The sequence below is a fragment of the Biomphalaria glabrata genome, chromosome 4 (assembly GCF_947242115.1).
Source record: "Biomphalaria glabrata chromosome 4, xgBioGlab47.1, whole genome shotgun sequence".
Taxonomy (NCBI): domain Eukaryota; kingdom Metazoa; phylum Mollusca; class Gastropoda; family Planorbidae; genus Biomphalaria; species Biomphalaria glabrata.
This window is the reverse complement of record NC_074714.1, coordinates 17071626-17096119: the sequence shown is the minus strand read 5'-3', so window position 1 is coordinate 17096119 and position 24494 is coordinate 17071626. Positions and strand designations below refer to the sequence as shown.

The 24494-nt window shown below is 39.4% G+C and overlaps 1 protein-coding gene across 4 annotated transcripts in view; it reads left to right on the top strand.

Moving 5' to 3' along the window:
* LOC106053096 (protein Wnt-7b-like) overlaps positions 1-24494 on the top strand; it is a 134853-nt gene that overhangs the window by 59363 nt on the left and 50996 nt on the right. Inside the window, exons 1-2 of one of the 4 annotated variants that reach the window (XM_013208576.2) lie at positions 696-1004; positions 17329-17762. The exons of 1 other annotated variant lie outside the window; for it this stretch is intronic. In XM_013208576.2, coding sequence (XP_013064030.2) covers positions 17689-17762 — 74 coding nt within the window. In that variant the 5' untranslated portion in view covers positions 696-1004; positions 17329-17688. Of the gene's footprint in view, positions 1-695; positions 1063-17328; positions 17763-24494 lie in introns of those variants that run through there. 2 more of the 4 variants (XM_013208569.2, XM_056026726.1) reach the window with 2 other exon arrangements.

The following is a 24494-nucleotide window of genomic DNA, read 5'->3' as shown; positions in this document are numbered from 1 at the left end:
GGATCGCTCCCTTCACGCCACCCCTGCATTATTCAATGGCGTAAAATGGGTATTTAATTATTTCCCTGAGTCCTCTCTCGAGTCTATAACTTTGACTTGAGTATGCCACTGTCACCAAGTTCCCATCTAGCCAGCAACTCACTGTCTAATCAACCATAGTCGAGTTGGGCGTGGACAGGAATACAGCGGTGGCCAATGAGAAACGAGCTGACGTCGGGAGAGTGACAGGGGAAGGTCGGTGTCGCGTCCAATGATTGACATTCACAAAGTCTTCTGCTGTCCCGATCATTGTGTTGTGCTGTCAGCGTGTCTTGGCAGGAACTAGAACCATGTCTTTCTGAATGTCATCTTAATTGTCCTTTGTCAACATCTTTAAAACCAAAGGAAAAACACAGACTTTGTCTCAAATCCTCCTCCTACGTAGGGTGTCCTTATTCCCTGGTGGGTGGAGTCTGGATAAGGCAGAAACAAAGAAAAAAAATGATGGGGGAATGGGGAGGGGGGGGACGACTTTGACAAGTCGGTGGGCGTGCTGGTTTGTAAGCCTGAAGTGACAGTCCCACACGCAAATGTGCCCCTTACCCCCACCGCACACCTTTCCTTCAAGTTTGAAGCTCTTCACCGGAGAAAAAAAGGGGGGAGATTGGGTGGGGGGGGGGGGCTATTCCTTGTCCTGTTAATACCTACGCTGAAAGACGTTGTCCCCTTGGAGTACGCCATTACGATAAGAACACCCATTAAACACCAAATCTACCATTCGGGGACTAACCATAAAACCCAAACCTGCGACATAGGGGAGGACGGGCACACGGACGCCATCCAAAGGAGACAATGGGAGGACATCAAATAATAACTATTTCTCAAATTAAATGGAGGTGTTTTTTTTTCTTTCATGTGATGTGAGATTTGATTTCTGAGAAGCTTCGTGCATTCAGTGCCGATACAGTGTGTTGTTTTACTGCCGGTACCAGGCAGCACGGAGTGCTAGGAATTCTTCTTTTGAGGTGTTTCATTATTTGTTATCTTAAGTCACCTTCGAAATATTAGATCCCGCTTTTATTAGTAAGATATCATTTTACATAAAGGTTTAATGTGGATAAGGCGCTAGTTTTATAAATGTCTCTGTGGCGAATCCATTGTCCGTTACCAAATACATATGCACAATATATGTCGATATATGCCTCTAGCTTTATCTCTCTCTATCTCTCATCTATATAGATGTATGTTACAAATGTAAATACTTGCGCATACGAGTACTACAATCATTATATATGTATATATTATACGACTGCGGACATTTGATTAGACAATTAATTACTAAAAGTTTTAGCAGAAATAATTTTATTAAAGGTTTGATGGTCTCTACCTTATTGATATTGGTATATGTAAAATACTCAATATTTACTGTAAGTTATTTCATTGAACACATCTGGTGAAAGAAAATACAATTTTAATTATTTACCTTAGTCTGGTCTGTATTAGATCTTATACTAATCAACTGGCTGTACAATAAATGTGATGTAATAAATAAATGGGGCATGAGAGATCTCGAGTTACAAACTCATTGAAGACTCTGGATCTTAAATTTCGTTGCTCACATGATCTGTCTTTTGACATGATTAGGATCTTTTCCAAAGACCGGCCCATTCATTCCTTATTGTTGTCCTCCCGTCTCTTTCGTTGTCTGTCCTTCTTTTTTCCTGATACTGTTCCCTGCAGAAATGTCTTTGCGAGACCTAAGGACCTCATTATATGGTTGTATAGTCTGAATTTGCATATTTTTAAATATATTTTGTGTGCCAGTGATCAGAAGGTCATTATTGTGATCCTGATTTGGGTTTCAACTTTGTGATCTTTGAGATTTCCAGAGTTATTGTGTAACATCTCAATTCTAGGGCCAGGATCTACCTCTCTAATTCTGCAGTGAAGAGTACAAGATTCAGGAATGTCGCCTTGACCAAGGCGCGCATCAGTCTGATTTGTTTTTTTTAAATACTCTTATCTTTCTTTGCTTTAGAACTTCTAGAGCATTTTTAGATAGCAGCAAAAAGTAATTTTGGAGAATATGCCTCCTACGTCTGTCGGTTGTTTGTTAAGAAGATCAAACACTATGAATGTACGTACAAGAAATCAAACTTGTATACAAATGTTAATCGTCTTGTTTCTTTCAAAGATATTATAAAAAATAAATAAATATAATAATACAAATCTTTATTATCCGTGAGGAAATTTTTTTTTTAAATTTGGGTGCACATAAAAATACATTATAAAAAAAACAAAATGTATACGCTAGAAGCACACAAAATATTGGTTCATGTCTATGATTCTTGCATTCCACAAGAACATGTGAAGAAAAAAGTTTTAAAAATACAAAAACAAGTAGAGCCAACAAACTAACCAAGAGTAATCTCAGGGGCGTAGCTAGGAAAATCCCATCATTTAGGGGCCGGGATGGGGCTTGACCTCTTTGGGGGCTCTGCATTTTGTGTAGTATTTAATATTTAATGTAAAAAAAACACTCATTTGGGGTCCCCTTTAAGTGTGGGCCTGGGGAGATTTTCAAATTACCCCCCTCCTCCCGCCACCCTAGCTACGCCACTGAGTAATCTTCTATAAATATATGGTGGAGATTTCTTTAATCTAGATGAATGGATGATCTTTAAACAAAGAAGGAGTGTTTGAGTTGGAAAAAAGGACTTCTATCTGTGTTTTTATACTGTCAGCCGCAGTACTATTGAAAGTGGTATAATAGTTAATACATATGGCTATTATTCTATGGAAAACTTGTATAACTTTGAATACAATGTAACAAAGATACTTAACAAAAGTAACAACACAGCCATATTTATCATTTCATTGTGTTTGACAGCTAAACGTTGGAACGCCTGGTTCATCAAATCTGAACACCCTTCAAATATGTAATGGCGACTTTTGTTTGCTACGAAGACGATTGGCATATTTTGTTTCAATGAATATTTAGATTATTATTTTAAAACGTGCGGTACTGTTCCAATCAGATTAATAAATGCTACTCAGGTCATTGCGAGCAGTGGAGAAGGCGACTGGTTGTTAAAAGGGGGTGGGGGCGGGTGCTGAGATCGTCTTGAATAAGTTAGCACCAGAATAACTCTTGAGTGACACAGAATCAAATAGTTGTTATTTGGGATAGATACGAATATTAGGTATGCAGCATAATTACGTGACCAAAGAGTTTTACTTCTCTTTCTGTCTCTGTCTTGTCTTCATCTCTGTCACACCTCTCTCTGTCTCTGTCTTGTCTTCATCTCTGTCACACCTCTTTCTGTCTCTGTCTTGTCTTCATCTCTGTCACACCTCTTTCTATCTCTCTAATTTCTCTGACGCTTTTTTTCTCCCCCCCCCCCCCTCTATGTCTCTTTGTTCGCCTCTCTAGCTCTCTGTGTTTCTAATTTCAAATATCCAAAAGTTGAATGTTTATTTCGTTATGGGTACCAGACATGGTTATATCGGCTAGAAATACTTCGTTATGGGTACCAGACATGGTTCTATCGGCTAGAAAAACTTCGTTATGGGTACCAGACATGGTTATATCGGCTTGAAATACTTCGTTATGGGTACCAGACATGGTTCTATCGGCTAGAAAAACTTCGCCTAGACACGTTTTACGTCCAGTTGAAGCCTCAATAGTCTATGAATACGATTACTACAGCGTGAGAACATTTCAAAAAAGTTACTCTTACATAATAGTAGTAATAACTTCTTATTAATTGCGAATACAATTTTATATTACATTAGATCAAAACTTAGTTTAAAGAGATTGCATATTAACGGGAAAAAACTGTTCTGAACCAAATAACACAGTGACGTAAGTTTAACCCTAGACTACTGAACATTTAGTGAGCCCATTTTTTTTTTTTATTCGAGATAAAGTGAACTTAAAGCTAGATGAAGATTGTAGGTATGCTAGAGTTTATGCCCGAGGATATTTAAGCATTGCAACCAGTGTAGATGTTATTGTGTCTATCATTATAAACTTCAAAATGTTGAATTTTATCTGGTGATCGAAAAAAAAAAGTTGCTTTTAAACAAAAAAAAAAAACAAAAAAAACTTTCCTTAAAGCCTTGAAAGTTGTTATATCTGAACAAATGGTATATACATCATAATTTATCAATTATAAACCTTTCAATGAATGTAATATTCCGTAACAGTGCATACTTACGAATACAGTTTTGGGCTTCATGAACCTAGATGTAGATTTGTGTTTTGTCTATGAAAACTGTTTGACGGGAATTTTTCTTTTATTAAATATTTCGGTGGAGTTCTTCAAAAATGCAAGTCTTGATTTCTCAATGTTTTTTTGTTTTTGGTGTTAGGTTTCATTGAAACTCTTTCGTTGTGTGCTCCCAGTGATACGGCCATCTTCTTGTTCTTGTCCAGTGGTTTCCGAGCGATGTTTGCAAAGCTTATATCAACTCACTCTGTCTGCTAAAAAGTTTATACACGTTATTTCTCCCACACCCAATCTCGGATCAAGTTGAAACTTTGCACAATTATATTTTTTACCTGCCAGCACAAGAATAAAAAAAAATTAACCAATCAGTTAATTAAATATTGGTAATTAATTATTTTGTTTGGTATCTCGAACAAGGGATAGAAGCTTTTCTTAACTGAAGTGGTAATATAAGTCGCCGCTTGAAACTAAGTTTGAAGCAAACAATAGATAACTATAAAAAAATCTTCTATTTTCATTTTCACCTCACTAGCAGAGTGGTTAGTATGTCGGCTTGAGGAGGTGTGAGCCATGAGTTCGAAATAAAGATGTCCCCCACCCCTTGTTATTTTATTGTATAAAATGCTTTAAAAAAGGGATTACGGTAAAATTTACCCAGATATCCCTTTCTTTCTCCCCCTCCTTTTTTCCCAACTGGTTCAGATAAGTGATAGAATCCTATGAACTTATCATATTGTGAGAGCTAATAGCGCTAAAGAAACGAATTGGTAAACATATTAATGGCACAGATTTATTGTAGTTGGTCTAGATCTATTACAACTTTAATGACATAACTGATCCAAAGTAATTCATACAATTACACTTCCTTAAAGCTTTTTTTTTTTTTTTTAAAGTATATTTTATGTTTTTATTGTTTAAAATTAAAATCTTACTCAGTTTCACTTTTTAAAATATTTTGATATTCGCCCGTGTGTCAATATTCCCCCCTCCTCTTTTTTTTCCTATTGTGTACATGATGATATGAGATTCTATTTTGCGTCACTCATAAGTTGTTTTGTAACTGCAATGCTTGAGAAATGTATATGGATATTTGAAGAATAGCATGTATAGGTGGATAGAAAAGACAGAAAAACACAGACAGACAGACAGACAGATAGATAGTTAGATAGATAGATAGATAAATAGATAAATAGATAAATAGATAAATAGATAAATAGATATAAAAAAAACTTCCCATACCTGATAGACCCTACACATCAAGTGTGGTATCGAACCTTTCATCATTTATATCTTGCTAACCAAAAGCCTTGATATAGTCTTCCTATCGTTTCGGTCTTTGAAACTCCATACCTTCTTGTGTGTGGTCAGTGGTCGCTTCCCATAGTTAACCCGTGGTCGTAAATTTATTAGGAGTTCAGTTGACTTAAAGGTTCTGTTTCAAGCATTGTCGTAAGGACTGCAGCCTTTTTAAAATGATAGATCTTACAAGGAGCTTTCTTGAATGTGAAATTCGCCTGTTTAAAACACGCAATGAAACAAAAAATGCAATGAGTTAGCATGTGTACAGCGATCAAGTGTCACAAAACGCAGGTTGATGCTCCAGGATATACGAACAATCAGGCTATAGACAATATCATCATAGTCGTTCTTCTGGCAACGAGCTGCTCTCTTTGTACCGCCGCGAGAGAACGTCTGACACATCTGAGACACTTCAGATACGTCTGTTAAGTTGTCAGGCTCTTCAAGTCATGCTGCATTACGTCATGATTTATGATCACCCTACACACACACACACCAACATACACACACTGAAGCCTTGGTGTAAGTGTCTCTCAGTGGAAACATAAGACGCTGCATTAAATGGGAAATAAAATTATGACAGGTGACTGTGGGAGATCTTCAGGGATGAGGAGCTCACATTTCTACCAACATCTAGCACGTTCGATTTTTTCTAGACTGAAGGAGGGAGGACATTGAGGGTGTGGGGGTGGGGGAGGTTATGTAATACTTGTTGCCCTCCCATTTTTTAAAACTTTTAGTTGACATGATTTATCACCGAGACAAGGAAAGGGAGTCAAATAAGTACAGATGCCTAGGAAGTAGTGCTAGCCGTTTAGGTTGCAGTCCACCAGGTTCCAAACTAGTAGGTTTTAATGTAGCAGGTTGTAACCTACCAGGATGTAGCCTAACATTTTGTAGCCTAAAAAATAGTGCTAGCTTAATGTTAGCCTTCTAGTCTATCAGATTCCAGACTTGTAGGTTGTATTGTAGCAGGTTGTAACCTACCAGCAGTTTGTAACCTAGAAAGTAGTGCTAACGTTAAGGTTGTAGTCTCTAAGTTCCAGACTAATAGGTTTTAATGTAACAGGTTGTAACCTACCAGGCTGTAGTCTGACAGTTTGTAGTCTAGAAAGTAGTGCTAGCCGTTAAGATTGTAGTCCATCAGGTTCCAGACAAGTAGTTTTGATGTAGCAAGTTGTAACCTACCAGGATGTAGCCTAACAATTAGTAGCCTAGAAAATAGTGCTAGCTTAATGTTAGCGTTGTAGTCTAACAGGTTCCAGACTAGTAGGTTGTATCACTAGCGGATCCAGAACTTTGGAGTGGGGGGGGGCGATTTTTTTCCAAACCCTAACCCTAACCCTATGCATAAACGTGCGTACAACACACACCCACACACCACACATCCCCACACCCCACCCCACACATATATATGAGAATAAAAAAAGCAGCATTTCTCAACATTCGTCGAAAAAACAAAACAACTGGGGCAGCGCTGTAAGGTTCTCTTTTTGGGTTCGTGGCGAAGCCCCGACGACAAAAGCGTTTTCTTGCTTTTTTCACTGCAGAAACGCGTTCTCCTTACATCTACAGGTTCAGTAAAGGAGTTTGGGGCGAAGCCCTGACGCCAAAAGCGTTTTCTTGCATTCTTCACTGCAGAAACGCATTCTCCTGACATCTAAAGCTCTTTATTCATCAAAGGAGTTCGGGGCGAAGCCCTGTCGCCAAAAGCGTTTTCTTGCTTTTTTCACTGCAGAAACGCATTCTCCTTACATCTACAGGTCATTATTCATCAAAGGAGTTTGGGGCGAAGCCCCGACGCCAAAAGCGTTTTCTTGCATTCTTCACTGCAGAAACGCATTCTCCTGACATCTAAAGCTCTTTATTCATCAAAGGAGTTCGGGGCGAAGCCCTGTCGCCAAAAGCGTTTTCTTGCTTTTTTCACTGCAGAAACGCATTCTCCTTACATCTACAGGTCATTATTCAGTAAAGGAGTTTGGGGCGAAGCCCCGACGCCAAAAGCGTTTTCTTGCATTCTTCACTGCAGAAACGCATTCTCCTGACATCTAAAGCTCTTTATTCATCAAAGGAGTTCGGGGCGAAGCCCTGTCGCCAAAAGCGTTTTCTTGCTTTTTTCACTGCAGAAACGCATTCTCCTTACATCTACAGGTCATTATTCATCAAAGGAGTTTGGGGCGAAGCCCCGACTCCAAAAGCGTTTTCTTGCATTCTTCACTGCAGAAACGCATTCTCCTGACCTAAAGCTCATTATTCCTACTATTAAAAAAGGACCTTTTGAATAATGTTGTACTTGAAAAATATTCTAATATGAATTTATAGGTCCTAAATACATTGTAAATAAAACCGATTTCTTCCTTGAAAAGATAAGATACCCCACATATTTAGATTTTGGCTTTGAGGATCGCCGCCGAAATAAAAATTATTCGATAAATAGTATTCAAGAAAATGTAAGTATAAATTGTGAGTTATAGTCCCAAATTTATTTAACTAGAAAAATATCAGATTGAGTAAAGGTTGGGAAAAGGCGACTAAGAAGATATTATCTGAGTTTAGAACTCATCTCAATCATGAATCTTTTACTGAAAAATTTCGTTTGAATTCTAACTTTTCCAATGCAAAGTCTTTCTTAAAATAATTATGATAAATTCATGTGAAAATACAAAAACTTTGGAAATGGGAATGGCGGTACAGTGAAAACGATTAATCCTCGCTCCTTTAATAATTTCTGCTAAAGATTGCATTTAGCATTAAAGAATAGGGGTGGGGCAACTCGATATAAGAATTTAATTTATAGTATATATAAATTATATTAGTGACAGATTTTTTAAATTTTGTAATTTCTTAACTATAATACAAAAAGAAAAAGTATTGATTTGTCCGATGGGGAAAATTTGATTGCATGTATCGCCCCTCACACATTGTACAACCCTTTTTCATTTAGATTTACTAATGATACCATTTGAGATTAGATTGTGGTACGACATAATATACAATGGGTCACATATCAATACGTAGTTTGTATTATATAGATATTTAAGTAATTTTGTTCATAAACTATGATTCTCCACAAAAATAGGACCGCCCCCACCCCCAGCACTCAGAGGGCTAGAGTGGGGAGGGCAGTACATGCAATCGCCCTCCCCCCTACCCCGCCGAATCGGCCAAAATACCAGAAAGGGAGCGACATAATATAAAATGTATATATTAATTCAACTAATTTTGTTAACAAACTATGATTTCTTCATAAAAATGGATCGCCCCCCCCCCACTCAAAGGGTTTAGGTGGGAAGGGCAGTAGAGGTATACGCCCCCCCCCATCCCCCATCAATCGACATACAGGGAAAGACATACTATAAAGATCGGTTAAAATATCAATAACAAATTTTAATCATCTAGATATTTAATTGATTCTGTTAGCAAGCTGTGATTTCTACAAATAAATTGGACCCCCCCCCCACTCGAAAGTGTATGGGGTGCGGGGGGCGGGATTGATACCATCGCCCCCTCCCGACCCCACCAAATCGGCCAACATACTAGAGGGGGGAGCAAAATAATCTAAAAATAGGTTAAAATATAAATAATTAGTATATATTTTTAACATAAGTAATAAATTCGTATACAAATTGTGTGAATTCTATAATAAAATTCGCCCCCCCCCCCTTGTGGTCGGCCGACTGGGGGTTGTATTGTAGCAGGCTGTAACCTACCAGCAGTTTGTAGCCTAGAAAGTAGTGGCCAGGACAACGACCAACCGTCTTTACAATTCCCGAAATAACGTCAGGTGTCCATTAGAGCTGGGTGGATTCAGAGGCGACCGAAGATCCCGAAATCCCAGTCTTCACCGGGATTCGAACCCCAGACCCCGGTTCGGAAGCCAAGCGCCTCATAGAAATCATTGTAATGATGAAAAAAAATAAATATTTTACGTTATTCTTTAAGCACACTTTACTTCTCTGATATTGGAGGCGAATAGTTGGCATACGTGATCTGACCAACGCTTTCGTAGTTGTTATACGTGATCTGACCAACGCTTTCGTAGTTGTTATACGTGGTCTGACCAACGCTTTCCTAGTTGTTATACGTGGTCTGACCAACGCTTTCGTAGTTGTTATACGTGATCTGACCAACGCTTTCGTAGTTGTTATACGTGGTCTGACCAACGCTTTCGTAGTTGTTATACGTGGTCTGACCAACGCTTTCGTAGTTGTTCTACGTGGTCTGACCAACGCTTTCGTAGTTGTTCTACGTGGTCTGACCAACGCTTTCGTAGTTGTTATACGTGGTCTGACCAACGCTTTCGTAGTTGTTATACGTGGTCTGACCAACGCTTTCGTAGTTGTTATACGTGATCTGACCAACGCTTTCGTAGTTGTTATACGTGGTCTGACCAACGCTTTCGTAGTTGTTATACGTGGTCTGACCAACGCTTTCATAGTTGTTCTACGTGGTCTGACCAACGCTTTCGTAGTTGTTCTACGTGGTCTGACCAACGCTTTCGTAGTTGTTATACGTGGTCTGACCAACGCTTTCGTAATTGTTATACGTGGTCTGACCAACGCTTTCGTAGTTGTTATACGTGGTCTGACCAACGCTTTCGTAATTGTTATACGTGGTCTGACCAACGCTTTCGTAATTGTTATACGTGGTCTGACCAACGCTTTCGTAGTTGTTATACGTGGTCTGACCAACGCTTTCGTAGTTGTTATACGTTGTCTGACCAACGCTTTCGTAGTTGTTATACGTGGTCTGACCAACGCTTTCGTAATTGTTATACGTGGTCTGACCAACGCTTTCGTAATTGTTATACGTGGTCTGACCAACGCTTTCGTAGTTGCCATACGTGATCTGACCAACGCTTTCGTAATTGTTATACGTGGTCTGACCAACGCTTTCGTAATTGTTATACGTGGTCTGACCAACGCTTTCGTAGTTGTTATACGTGGTCTGACCAACGCTTTCGTAGTTGTTATACGTGGTCTGACCAACGCTTTCGTAGTTGTTATACGTGGTCTGACCAACGCTTTCCTAGTTGTTATACGTGGTCTGACCAACGCTTTCGTAGTTGTTATACGTGGTCTGACCAACGCTTTCGTAGTTGTTATACGTGGTCTGACCAACGCTTTCGTAGTTGTTATACGTGGTCTGACCAACGCTTTCGTAGTTGTTCTACGATTGTTTATTTCTTGTATATATATATATATGGCTCCTTTTTGTCTTGAAAGTCAGTGGATGCGCCCAGATCAGTCACTGGTTTTGGTTTAGTCTTGACACGGGGCACAACCTGGTGTGGCTAATCAAGCCAATTCTAGAGCTTCAGACTTTGCAACAATTCATACATGTGTATGCATCTGATTCAGATCTGGCGGACAGCACGCACAGTCTGTCTCCATGCACTCCTGGTATTTCTTCCCACATACTTTCGTTTATGCCTGTGGCTCTCATGTCTCGCTTGCAGACATCTCAATATGTTAGTCTTGGGCGGCCATCGGGTCTGCTTCCCTCCACAAGCTCAGCATATAAGACATCTTTCGGGATTCTACCATCTGGCATGCGGGTGACATGTCCGAGCCATCGTATTTTTCTTTGTGTCAGGAGAGCATACATGCTGTTCATCATATTGGCCAATCTCAAAACTTTCTGTTTGGAGACATGGTCCCACCAAGAGATGCGCATTATGCGTCTCAGGCAGCGCAAGTGGAAACTATTCAATCTGTACTCTTGGTACATGTATGTTGACCAACTTTCACTGCCATAAAGTAGAGTGCTCACAACACAGGCATTGTACACTAGGATTTTGGTTTCTGAAGTCAATTTGGCATTTTCCCAGACGTGCTTGGAGAGTTTTGCTGTAGTAGCTTTTCCTATTCTTTTTGTCAGCTCGATGTCTAAATCTAGGTTACTGGCAATTGTTGAACCCAAGTAGGTAAATTCCTGCACCACCGTAAGGGTGTGGTTCCCAATATGTATCAGAGCTATTTCTGTGACGTCTTGTGCCAGGATTCGGTCTAGGAGAGACTTATTGTAAGGCTAAAACTTAACAAGCAGCTGCCAAGGCATTCACTAGCTTTCGTAGACCTTGTGAATTAGATACGAATGCCGCGTCATCGGCGAACAGCAGCTCCATTATCAAGATACGACGTCTTTTCGTTTTGGCTTTAAGACGTGCCAGGTTAAAGAGCCTTCCATCGGATCTGCTATGGATATATATTCCGTCTTCCATGAATTTAAAAGCGCTGGTTAGTACGACTGAGAAGAAGATGCCAAATAGTGTAGGGGCCAGTACACATCCTTGTTTTACACCGCTCTTGATGAAGAATGACCTGGAGGAGGAACTTTCAAACTGTACAGTGCCCTGCATATTTTCGTGAAAAGCTGACACAAGTTTCCTTAACTTATTTAGACAGACAATTCTCTGTAGCACAGCAAACAGGCTGCTTCTGCTAACAAGGTCAAAAGTCTTGGTCTAATCAATAAATGCTATAAAGACTGGTTGCTTTTGTTCTCTGCTCTTCACCTATTGCTGCCGCAAAGAGAAAATCATATCTGTTGTCTTTCAATTCCTGGGGGACCATTCATTGTTCCCAGCACAAGCTTAGCAGTTCGTGGTGTGGTTTGATTAGGGCATGTTTTCTAGCCTGAATGACTTCAGCAGGAATGCCATCTCCTCCGGGTGCTTTCATGTGTGCAAGCATGTAGATAGCTATGCTCAGCTCCTTTACTGAGGGCGTTTCATCTAATTCCCTCAAAAACTGGAAGTGATGGGAAGTTGGAAACAGCATTTGGTGAGACAACCCGTGGCGTCCATACATTATGCCAATCAAGTTGGACTTATAATAACCCGTAACTGTTGTCTCCCGTGTTGTTTTAGCCGCTTTGCAGCAGCACCAGAGTTTCCTCTCCGGAGCGCATTCCTGGGCCTTAGATAGAGGGTTCATGGGTAGCCCATGAGTCATGGTCCCTCTCTCGACCTTGCTAATGAGATCCAAGGGAACGCTTCGCATTACATTTGGCACCAGCTTAGTTGCAGAAGCTGCCGGAGGAAATGTCATAGTTGCTATTCCCAACGCCTAAGGGGCTTAAATCCTGATTTTTCCTAGAGGTTGTCTCCTGAAGCTTCAGTACCGCAAGGCAGCGGGCGTTTGAAGTCATAGTACCCCTCTCCTAGATGAATTGCCTTATTTCTTGTAATGTACTGCAAATCTGCTCTTCTTGGCTATTTGTCCGAATGGCTTCTACCTTAAAATAAACGCAAATATATCACAACGGTTATGGGATACGTTCAGCCTAATGTCCAGGTCACTGAAGGATACGGTTCAATGACCACAAGGGACAGAGGGATGGCTGGACTTTCTACTCACAACATATGTCTCTCTTTGATACCTTTCGCCCCTTAATACTTGTCTCCCCTTGATATTCTCCATGGTTTTTGTCTCTCCTTGATACTTTTCTCCCCTTAATACTTGTCTCCCCTTTGTGTCATAAAAATTTGTCCTCCATTGTATTTTTTCCCTTTACTAATTCTTACTCAGTGATACTTGTCCCTCGTTGATATTTGTCTCATCTTGACATTTATCTCCGACACTATTGCGAGTCCGTTCTTAATTTGTCCATTTGTCGGTCTATAGTGTCTACTTCTTGTATTTATTTTAGTACAAACAATGATGAATACAATTGTAATATTCGGTACTGAATCAAACTTCATATGTGCCTTAGATGAGGTTGTTAGCACTATCGTTTCATTCAAATAGCAGTAAAATAGATGCCGAATCTCGACGATTGTAACCATTACTCCATAATTACTTTTTGGAAATTACAAATTGCTATTCTTATATTATTATTTTATGAAGCTCTTTTATTTAGATTAACCTAACATATTTTTTTCTAACTTATTATATTTGTCATTCTCGAGACAACTAATTCAATAAATAATCGAATATTGGCCCATCCTTCTCCCCAACCCATGCACTCACGTAAGTAGTTTACTGTCCACCTCGTTTGTCTTAATGTCTCATCCTATTTGAAAGTTTCGCTAGTCGTTGACCTCCAGGTGGGCTGGTGAACCTGAAATCACAAAATCTACTTAACAATCGAACTGCCTCCAGTCAAAATTTAAATTCACTTACCTCCAAAAATATATTATCTTCTAAGATCTAGGCCATTTTTAGTGTCGCGACCTTTGTGTCTACAATTAGGTTCAAACGAAACTAGACATTTATTAAGTTTGAGTTTGAAACCTTGTGTTACTTCTCTATGGACATAGTCGAGCTGCATTGCGAGGAAGTCAAGACGTTAGAAGAACACTTTCATTGTACCTACTTGATCAAATCTCATCTGTTATGACAGCTTGCCTCTTTTTAAAATGTCCAGAATCTGATGCTCTGTGTTACTTGGGTTTTTCAAATGTATTGTCTGGGTTTTGTATCTGAATTATTATAAAATAGTTTGTCTAGTTATATATATGGCTCCTTTTGTCTCGAAAGGCAATGGATGCGCCCAAGTGAGTCACTGGTTTTGGCTTAATCTTGAGACGGGGCAGAATCTGGTGTGGCTAATCAAGCCAATTCTAGAACGGCAGACTTTGCCACAATTCGTACATTTGTATGCCTCTGATTTAGGGCTAGCAGACAGGGCAGCTTTCTTTTTTTCCCTCTTGATTAAAGCCGCTTCAATTCTTTTATTCTCAGCAAGGGTTGTCCCAGCACGCACAGTCTGTCTCCATGCACTCCGGTCTTTGGCTATGTTTTCCCACATACTTTCACATATCTTTCGGTATTCTACCATCTGGCATGCGGGTGACATGTCCGAGCCAGCGTAATCTCCTTTGTGTCAGGAGAGCATACATGCTGTTCATATTGGCCAATCTCAAAACTTCCTGATTGGAGACATGGTCCCTCCAAGAGATGCCCATTATGCGTCTCAGGCAGCGCAAGTGGAAACTATTCAATCTGTGCTCTTGGTACATGTATGTTGACCAGCTTTCACTGCCATAAAGGAGAGTGCTCACAACACAGGCGTTGTAGACTAGGATTTTGGTCGCTGTGGTCAATTTACCATTTTCCCAGACGCGCTTGGATAGTTTTGCCAATGCTGTGGTAGCTTTTCCTATCCTTTTTGTCAGCTCGATGTCTAAGTCTAGGTTACTGACAATTGTTGAACCCAAGTAGGTAAATTCCTGCACCACTGAAAGGGTGTGGTTCCCAATTTGTATTATAGGTATTTCTGCAACGTCTTGTGCCAGGATTTCGGTCTTGGAGAGACTTATAGTAAGGCTAAACTCTTGACAAGCAGCTGCTAAGGCGTTCACTAGCTTCTGTAGACCTCCTTGTGAGTGAGATACGAGTGCCGCGTCATCGGCAAACAGCAGCTCCCTTATCAAGATACGACGCCTTTTCGTTTTGGCTTTAAGACGTGCCAGGTTAAAGAGCCTTCCATCGGATCTGCTATGGATGTATATTCCGTCTTCCAGGGATTTAAAAGCACTGGATAGTACGACTGAGAAGAAGATGCCAAATAGTGTAGGGGCCAGTACACATCCTTGTTTTACACCGCTCTTAATGGAGAATGGCCTGGAGGAAGAACTTTCAAACTGAACGGTGCCCTGCATATTTTCGTGAAAAGCTGACACTAGTTTTCTTAACTTATTTGGACAGCCGATTCTCTCTAGTACAGCAAACAGACCGCTTCTGCTAACAAGGTCAAAGGCCTTGGTCAAATCAATAAAAGCTATGAAGAGGGGCTGCTTTTGTTCTCTGCTCTTCTCCTGTAGCTGCCGCAGAGAGAAAATCATATCTGTTGTAGATCTTCCTGCCCTAAAGCCACACTGCGACTCTGGATAAACACGATCTGCCAGGATCTGTAATCGCTTTAGTAACACTCTAGCAAAAGCCTTTCCGACTATGCTAAGCAGTGAGATGCCTCTGTAATTGTTACAATCAGAGCGGTCGCCTTTATTTTTATAAATTGTAACAATGTTGGAGTCTTTCAATTCCTGGGGGACCATTCCTTGTTCCCAGCACAAGCTTAGCAGTTCATGGAGTGGTTTGATTAGGGCATGTTTTCCAGCCTGAATTACTTCAGCAGGAATGCCATCTCTTCCGGGTGTTTTCCCATGTGCAAGCATGTCAATGGCAATGCTCAGCTCCTTTACTGAGGGCGTTTCGTCTAATTCCGTCAAAACTGGAAGTGATGGGAAGTTGGAAACAGCATTTGGTGAGATGGCGTTTTCAATCTGGTAGAGTTCTGCATAGTGTTCTACCCATCGTTCCATTTGCAGCGCACGATCGCTGATGATTGAGCCATCTTTTGACTTGAGCGGAGCACACTTGCTGGTGTGAGGTCCAAAGGCTTTTCTCAAGCCCTCATATAGTCCTCTTATGTTACCACAGTCGGCACAAGATTGAATATCTTCGCATAGCTCCTGCCAGTATTTGTTAGCACATTGTCTCGCTACTCTTTGGGCATTGTTACGTGCAGCTCTGAGCCTTTTTAAGTTGCTTGGGGTGGGATCCTTCTTGTAGATTAGCATGGCTGCTCTCTTGTTCGTAGTGGCAGTTTCCATTTCTGGTAGACTAGCTTCAAACCAGTCTTCGCGTTTCTTGGTTTTGTTTCCAAAGTTTGTCTAGTACATCATTGACATAGGATCCAGTTGTTTTGCAGGTTGTCCACCTGTGATCAGTTTATTATATGCTAACAATCTTTTTCTGGGTCGGAGCTCATTGGTTTTCCAATTTTGTTGCTGATGCATAAAGAGATGATGAAGAGTTATGATTCTTGAACTAGTAGTTTCTTGAGTTCGGACCTATGAGGATGCTGGGATTTTTATTTTAGGAATCGTGGGGTGGCGCGGCTCCATCATCTGAAAGGTTTGGTGACATATTTTGAGGCGTTTGGGCATTATGCTGATCGTATGACAGATTTTGACTCGTTTATTTTCACATAAGTCATTGAATCCTTCATTTAGCAAGACAATTTGCCCAAGTAATTCTCATTTAGATTTTTGTTTTCAAGTCGCCCTGTTTTCACTCGACACATACTATATATTATATACTAATACTATATATTAGGAGACCTTGTTCCCATGTCTTTTCATTCGTTCGCCCTATGGTACGCATTCCTTGTTCTACTCAATGGATTTCATTTAGTTGTTTATGTTTCACATTTTATAGTAAATCTAATAAATTGTTATTATTATTTGACAATACCTCTATTCAAGTTACAAATTCATAGAGGGTGGAGGTACCTGGATTGGTGGACACGGATATCACAAAATGGCTGTAACGATTTTCCTAGAAATTTAACAGTTGATGTATATCGCTGAAAAAAAAAATTACTAGCTCGTTGGCCACACGGGGAAAAACTCTATAGTTTCAACGTTATAATTTTTCAAAGTAAAAAAAAAAAGAAATAAATTTAAATTTGGCTAGAGAACTATGTCTAGATCTACATCCAACATCGGTTTTGAAAGTACTATCGCGTTCTTGAAAGAACTGTCGCTTTCGGGAGTTTTTGAATGTAAAGCATTATTGATTCAAGAATTTAATAAATTAATGTTCAGGAAAAATGTGCGCATCGTCTTCGTTTAGATCTAAAGACCTATCTTTGAAATAGTATAAAGTTTAGTAGATCTATACATTCGTTTGACCAGGATTCTTTCTCGATGGAATGGGGGGGGGGGGGGGATGGGCGGACAAAACTAAATGCTCCATTGTTTGTAATCTAACATTCATTAGTTATTAAGAGAAAAACAATCGCTCTATAAGTTGTATATAGAAGGTATTGTTTTTTAAAGAGGACTTTTTAATGTTTTTATTATTAGTTGATATATTAAGGAAACACTGATCTCAACACATACACTGCACATTGCTTTATATTTCGATTCGGATAACAAAAATAATGAAGTGATTTCTGACGGATTACATAAAGAACTGTGACTAACTTGATTCTAAGGATAAGTGTAAATCTATCAGTGGATTGTGAAATCACAAATATTTCGGAAGGATAATTTCTTGAAGTTCATTTATTCAATAAGATCAACCCACAGCGTGTGCTAGAAGTTCCTTCCTCCGAATCAATTCTTCACATGGTGACGGCCACTCGTCTTGGCTTCACTTCGGATGCCCCATAACGCTTGTGGGGGCCTCGGACACGAGGGAGATGTACAGCCAGGATCCTAGACATGGGTATTCGGCGTCACACAAGGGTTATGCTGGGGGCCTATCTCCTCACCTGCTGCATCTACGGTAACTTCCTGTAAGTTTTGAATCAGCATACTGTACTCTAGATTTGTGTTGGTACTGTGACAATGTGGCTTGTTGTTATGTATGTATCACATTACCTATGTTTCTGTACATTCAAGTGTTGTAGTTGATTTTGTTGTAGCATGTGTTTATGTTCAATTATGTCACTATATCCTGAGCGTTCACGTTCGTAGGGCCGGCTTTAAGGGAGAGCTGGCCGGGCTTCAGCCCAGAAGACTCTACTAGAAAGGGGCCCTTAATAGAGAAAAAATCCATATTTCGAGAGGTCAGCACCTGAACAGCTTTTTATATATATATTTTTTCTCGCATTTCTACAAAAAAAAAAATTTAGATCTTACAGGTGGCCGCACTGTCATGGTTTTATAATGTCCTCCTATTCTCGTAATGTACTCCGAATTTACTAATTTGCGTAAACCCTACTAGTTTATTTTTATTTTTTTGTTACTAAAATATGCAAATTAATTTTTTTTTAGTAAATGAAGGAAAATTAAATTTAATTTACAAGTACGCTCTTTCTTTTATAATCCGACATGCTTTTAGATGTAAGTATTTTTTGTTATTAATGAGTGAATTTTTTTTAAAGCTTTCTTAAAAAGTGTAGGTGCCTCAACAAACATTCAGCCCCAGGGCCTCTCCATACTTCAATCCGGCCCTGCATGTTGGACTCATACTGTAAGATTTAACATTTGAATATACGACATATCCTTATGTCAGTAGATGTTGTTACGATTTAATATCTGTATTTGTCAATGTTGTATAAGTAGATGTTGTGCTTTTTGCAGGGCCGGATTTACTATAGTGTAAGACTATGCATTTTCCCATAGCCTCACCTTAAAAGGGGACCTCCACTTAAACATTATTTTTTAAATGCTTATAAGAAAATAAAGGAACTAAGATAGTATTCACAAGTAATTTCTTTCTTCAAAAATGTTACATGTATTTAGATTTATTCATATCATTAAGTGCATTAATATTAAAATTTCAAGAGAATAGGGCCCTCCTCAAAATACCGCTTAGGGCCTCCACTGACAAAAAATCGGCCCTAGTTTGTTGACGTGTAATAATAGGTTTTAGTTGTGTTTGATCGCGTTTTATAAATAAAATATTTGTATTGTATTTCTATTTCATTACTAATTTTTTTGGCTTTCGTAAGTAATTATTCTTGCCGAACTATTGCCGTATCTATTGAAGACATATCTTACCCAAATCTTGTGTCTTTTTTTTCTGAGCATTCTGTAGACATTTTATTTACAAACGTATTTGACGTGCAGCAGAGTTCTGGAGAACTGAATTTGTTATAATCAAATAGTGCACTACAACGATTTTCTCTTGAATTTCAATATGAACCAGTTTAACATTCTTGTATCTCATGTTATGGAAAAGATGAAGTTTAACATTCTTGTATCTCATGTTATGGAAAAGATGAAGTTTAACATTCTTGTATCTCATGTTATGGAAAAGATGAAGTTTAACATTCTTGTATCTCATGTTATGGAAAAGATGAAGTTTAACATTCTTGTATCTCATGTTATGGAAAAGATGAAGTTTAACATTCTTGTATCTCATGTTATGGAAAAGATGAAGTTTAACATTCTTGTATCTCATGTTATGGAAAAGATGAAGCTGCAAAATGTACACGTAACTCTTTCCTTATGAATCTACACAACATTCGTGTCCTCTTTAAAGTAGGTCTTAACCAAGAGTCTTACAATTTTATTCGCTGTTGACCTATTTCCATCACGCGAAATCATTGAAGACTCAGTCCTGGAGAAGCATCTCTACATTTCTTCAATATTAGTTGGTAGGCTGTCATCCTGGTGTCTACCTAATATCGATTACCTGTCATAGAAATGGCAAGATGATGGAATTGATTCTATCATTTGTTGAAAATGGCTCGTGGCAGTATTAACCTGCTCCCTGGCCTCTCAGCAAGATAGTCTTAGCCGGGACACAAGGCTATGAACATTGTCAATAAGTGTACACACTTACACCGGTTGTTTCTGCCGGGACAAAAGGCTATAAACATTGTCAATAAGTATACACACTTACACCGGTGGTCTGAAAGGTTTCTGCCCTACAATTAGCGTATATTTTTTTTCTTGCAATTAATTTCTATGTCTCTAATCTTCTCTTAAATCTATGTATTTCTTTCAACGATCCTAAAACCTTTCCAAACATAATGTACTAGTCCAAACAGTAGACCATAAGTGTCTTTCCTACACTCAAAGTTGCGCTTTGAAGTCATACGCTTTCCTCTAATAATGATTTCATCACCTTTGTAAATTACTATGTTTGTAATGTTAAGCTATTTTACCAACTCTTCCATATTTGCCTCTATCTCATCTTGAAATGACTCTTCCACCCAATTCAAACCTTATTTAATAAATCGAGGGTGAGATGTAGGATGTTTTCAATTCAATGCTTTTCCATATTAATTTTTTTTCTTCTGAGAACTGTGTTAATCTCATTACTTCTCTATCGCTTTCAATCCACCTCAATCCACTTCAATCCATCTCAATCCACTTCAATCCACCTCAATCCACTTCAATCCACCTCGATCCACTTCAATCCACTTCAATCCCCTTCACAAACTAGTTTATATTTATATTTACTGTATCGTGTTTTAAGTCATGTCCATCTAGTTTTATATTTGACTATAAACCTGATTAGTGGGCCTAACGGTTCAAAGACATAATGAGTGTTTTATAATTAAGTTGACCAAGAACTTTGATCAGCTTATCTGATCTTGAAGAGTCCATTTCAAGATGGGATAAACACAAATAGGAAAGAGTAGAGTATTACTACAAGCATGTCGCAGAGAAATGATAAAAAATATATGTAAGTTGATACTTGAATAAACCTTGGTGTAAGAAATACAAAATATGAATGGCCGGCTTTAACATCCACCAGAACCACTATTTAGTATTACATTCACTGATGGGTAATGAACAAAATGTATAATACTTAGTTGTTAAAGACTGTATCATTATATATACCAATGATTTCAACTCTCTCTTGATTTATCTACCCAAAAATTTATTCTCCAAATGATTCGTTCTCCTAATGATTCATTTTTCAAATGATTCATTCACTAATGGGCTATTCTAATAATGATGTATTCTCTAATTATTCATTCTCCTCTTCTCTTGTCCTATATAAATCCACTGCGGCCCCTCCTCCCCACCAACAAAAAAAAAAGCTTCTGGCTTGCAACTTCATTATACGATTTAACCTGCAGATTAGTTGCAATTTGTTTAGAAATTTACACTCCGCGTGCAGAAACTTTTTTAAAGTCCAACTTTATTCATTGTGGACTTGCATGGGTCAACCAGAGAGTATTAATGAGCTCAAAATGAATTCATCCTTTTTAGACCTGCACTCCCTCCCAATCCCTGAACAATGAACCATCCACGATGGATGTTGTGACTGGCAACAGACAAGAGATTTCTCTACCCGGAGATGTTTTCAGATTTGAAAGAACTTTGTGCTACGTGAAAGAATGTGAGGCGAGAGGTGATTCCGAAATAAAAGAGGGGGGAAAGAGTCGACAAGAAAAAGAGGCGCCATTCAGTAGAGGGAGAAAAATAGAGTAGCCAATACCCGGGGGGGGGGATGTTTTGGGCATCACTCCACAAATATTTAAAATAATATAAAAAAAATGGAAAAAGGAAACTGGTTTGTTTGGCTCGATTAAAGCTTCCCTTCACCAGCAACTACAAAGAACAGGGGTTAAAATCAAAGGGTCCAGGGTAAACACTACAGCCGGACTTGAAGCAGCCCCCCCCCCCCTTTCCCTTTTTGACGTTTATTAGGTGGATTTTCTCTTGAGCTTTGCCCTCCCCATTTCTTTTTGGCCCCCATCAATTTCACCAAGTGGTTATTAATAAAGACCAGCGCTATGGACGAAGGGTGATTATTGGCGTGAGGTGGACCTCTGATCTTACTCTCACTGAGTGCAATCGAAGTGGTTTTAATTCAGGGTTTAGGTGTGTGTGTGTGTAGGTGGGTTCAATATAGTGCTATTGAGTTATCTAGGGTGTCCCAGGTTAAATTTAGATTCTATTTTTATTTGTATTCGTAAGTTTAAAAAAACAAACAAATAAAAACAAAGGAATACAAAAGTGAATATATCTTTGTGTACAGAATGTTTGTGTACAGAATGTTTGTGTACAGAATGTTTGTGTACAGAATGTTTGTGTACAGAATGTTTGTGTACAGAATGTTTGTGTACAGAATGTACTAGCAGAGCGTCAAGTTGAAAACGACAATGTATGTAAAACAAATATTAGCTAATTGATTTTGTATGCGTAATACGATGTATCAGGGTATATTGATCAATAATACTAGAACTTAAACATATAGTTGTCTGTGGCATTTTACGTCTCGAGAGATAATCTTTTCCCTTTGCAACTTCTTGTGTGACTAAAGATGCCAGTCCTTGATACACAGCTGAGGTTGGGCATATATAATCTCCAGGCGGCGTTGCATTTTCACCCTTCTTTCTGCTTCTGCTTCTGTTGATCCATGCGGATCTATCCAGAGCCACTTTTTCCCAGCTGCTAGTGCCGATTTTTGTAGCGCTTCATGTCGCTTTTGCATACATCTGAATACCGTAAAAGTGGGCTACCAGCGGCTTTCCTGCCTTCTGTTAGTTCGCCATACAGAATGTCTTGTGGAAGTTGACCTACTGGCATATAGTTGTTAATGTTGTCAATTGTTGTCTTATTCGACAATTCATTCAATAAACCTTGATTTCATGATAGACATGAAAAACTTCGAGCTATGTTGTAATGTTACTTTCCTGTATTTTATGGCCTCCTTCAGTCGCGAAGCAACTCTGGATCGTTTCATGGAAATAAGATGAAAGCCTGGGCATTAGCTATGTTCGGAAAGATGTCACCCACACAGCAGTTCCCCCCTCCCCCCTCCACGCAGCTGATGTTGCTAAAGGAACGGCAAGTGCTGTTACAGTTTGAGGTCAGCGCCGTCGTAGGCTCTGCCAATGTGTAGCCCTGATTGCTATAAACTGGCTCCTGATTTTTCCTTGACTACGGAAGCGTTTCCCATGATTGGGTATAGCTGTAAGGCAGCAGAGGTTTGAATTCAGTTTTCTTTCAACTATGTGGGTAGCCAACCGTGGCTAACAAGCCCTTCTTTCCAAAAGAAAACTTGTTTAGGCGCCAGTTACTCGCCAGGATTTGGACTTGTTGCCAGAGGCTCTTTGAGGTATGCCATTAGGATGCATTTTATAAGTAATAAAGTGCTTATATCCATTACCAATCCGACAATGACAACCTTGTGTGTTTTCCCCCCGTTTTATATCTTTAATGTGTAGGTTATAGCAAACTACTGATACGTAGAACTGATACTCTACTGTTCAATGTATACTTATAACTTATTAGATCTACTAACTCTATTTACAAGAAAAAAAAAGTATTCAAAGTATTCTGAATATATCTCTATATATTTATATCTATATATCTTCGTGGCCCAAACATGCGGGACACCAAAACGAAAAATTCATGGAAAGATAACTCTTTTATTTCTGCAAGTCGGTCGAGAATTATCCCACGTAACTTTCACGGTGACAGAGAGCGAGGCTGAGAAAAAAAATGGGGTGGGGGTATCATACGCCGCCAAGACGCATCGTTAAGTGCCGCCACCGTAGCTTGCTACTAAAAAAAACCCTTGGGGAACGAAGTGGGGCATTTGAGACAAGGTGCTAAACATTTGAGACAAGGTGCTAAACATTTGAGACAAGGTGCTAAACATTTGAGACAAGGTGCTAAACAGTTGAGACAAGGCGCTAAACAGTTGATACAAGGTGCTAAACATTTGAGACAGGTGCTAAACACTTGAGACAAGGTGCTAAACACTTGAGAATAGGTGCTAAACAGTTGAGACAAGGTGCTAAACAGTTTTCCTTAATTCCCAGCACGCGCAATGTGTTGCTCGGTTGCTCACAGGAGACCATGTTGGATTTTTTGCATATCCATTTCCTCTTTATGGACGTTTCCACGAAAGGGCAACGCTGATGCCAGGAGAACTTGTAATCCTCGTAATGCACCATATGCCTATCTAAAATTGCCTTACATAGCAATAGACATGACCGTTTGATTGTCAAAAGAGCTGAGCCGAAGGCCTCTTCGAGCTCTAGACTTGTTCGATGATGATCACTTTGTCATCCATGGGGCTGAGGGCTTTGTACTGGGGTTTTATGCCTCTCATGTGGCTGGTAGGCTTGTAAGCCTGCCTGAACAACCATTCTGTCTGGAAGAGATCCAAGTCAATGCCTATGTAAAGCATTGCTATTTCCGATATATCTTGCACTCCGGGCGCATGGACTAGAATGCATGGCCGAAGACCGAGTACACCGGGAATCTCGGCCAATTTCCTAACCGTGCAGGACTCCCATTAGTGTAACGGTCCCTTGAGGAACGGCGCATGGATTATCGACGCTGCGTGGAATGGGAAAGCTCTCGCATTCCCTTGGACACTCCCACAGGAGTTTTGTTTTGCTATTCATTTAGCCTAATCACTTCCTCTAGTGATCGTTTCCACCTGTACCACGTTGAGGCAGAATAGCGTATCCGGGATAGACATGACCACACTAATGACAAGTTCGTCAACACTATTTTTTTCTCCCTTTATTCTTTCTGTCTACCTACTGGTAGACATACTAAGAACATTTATGTTTAATATTAATGTATCATCATTTGTTTCA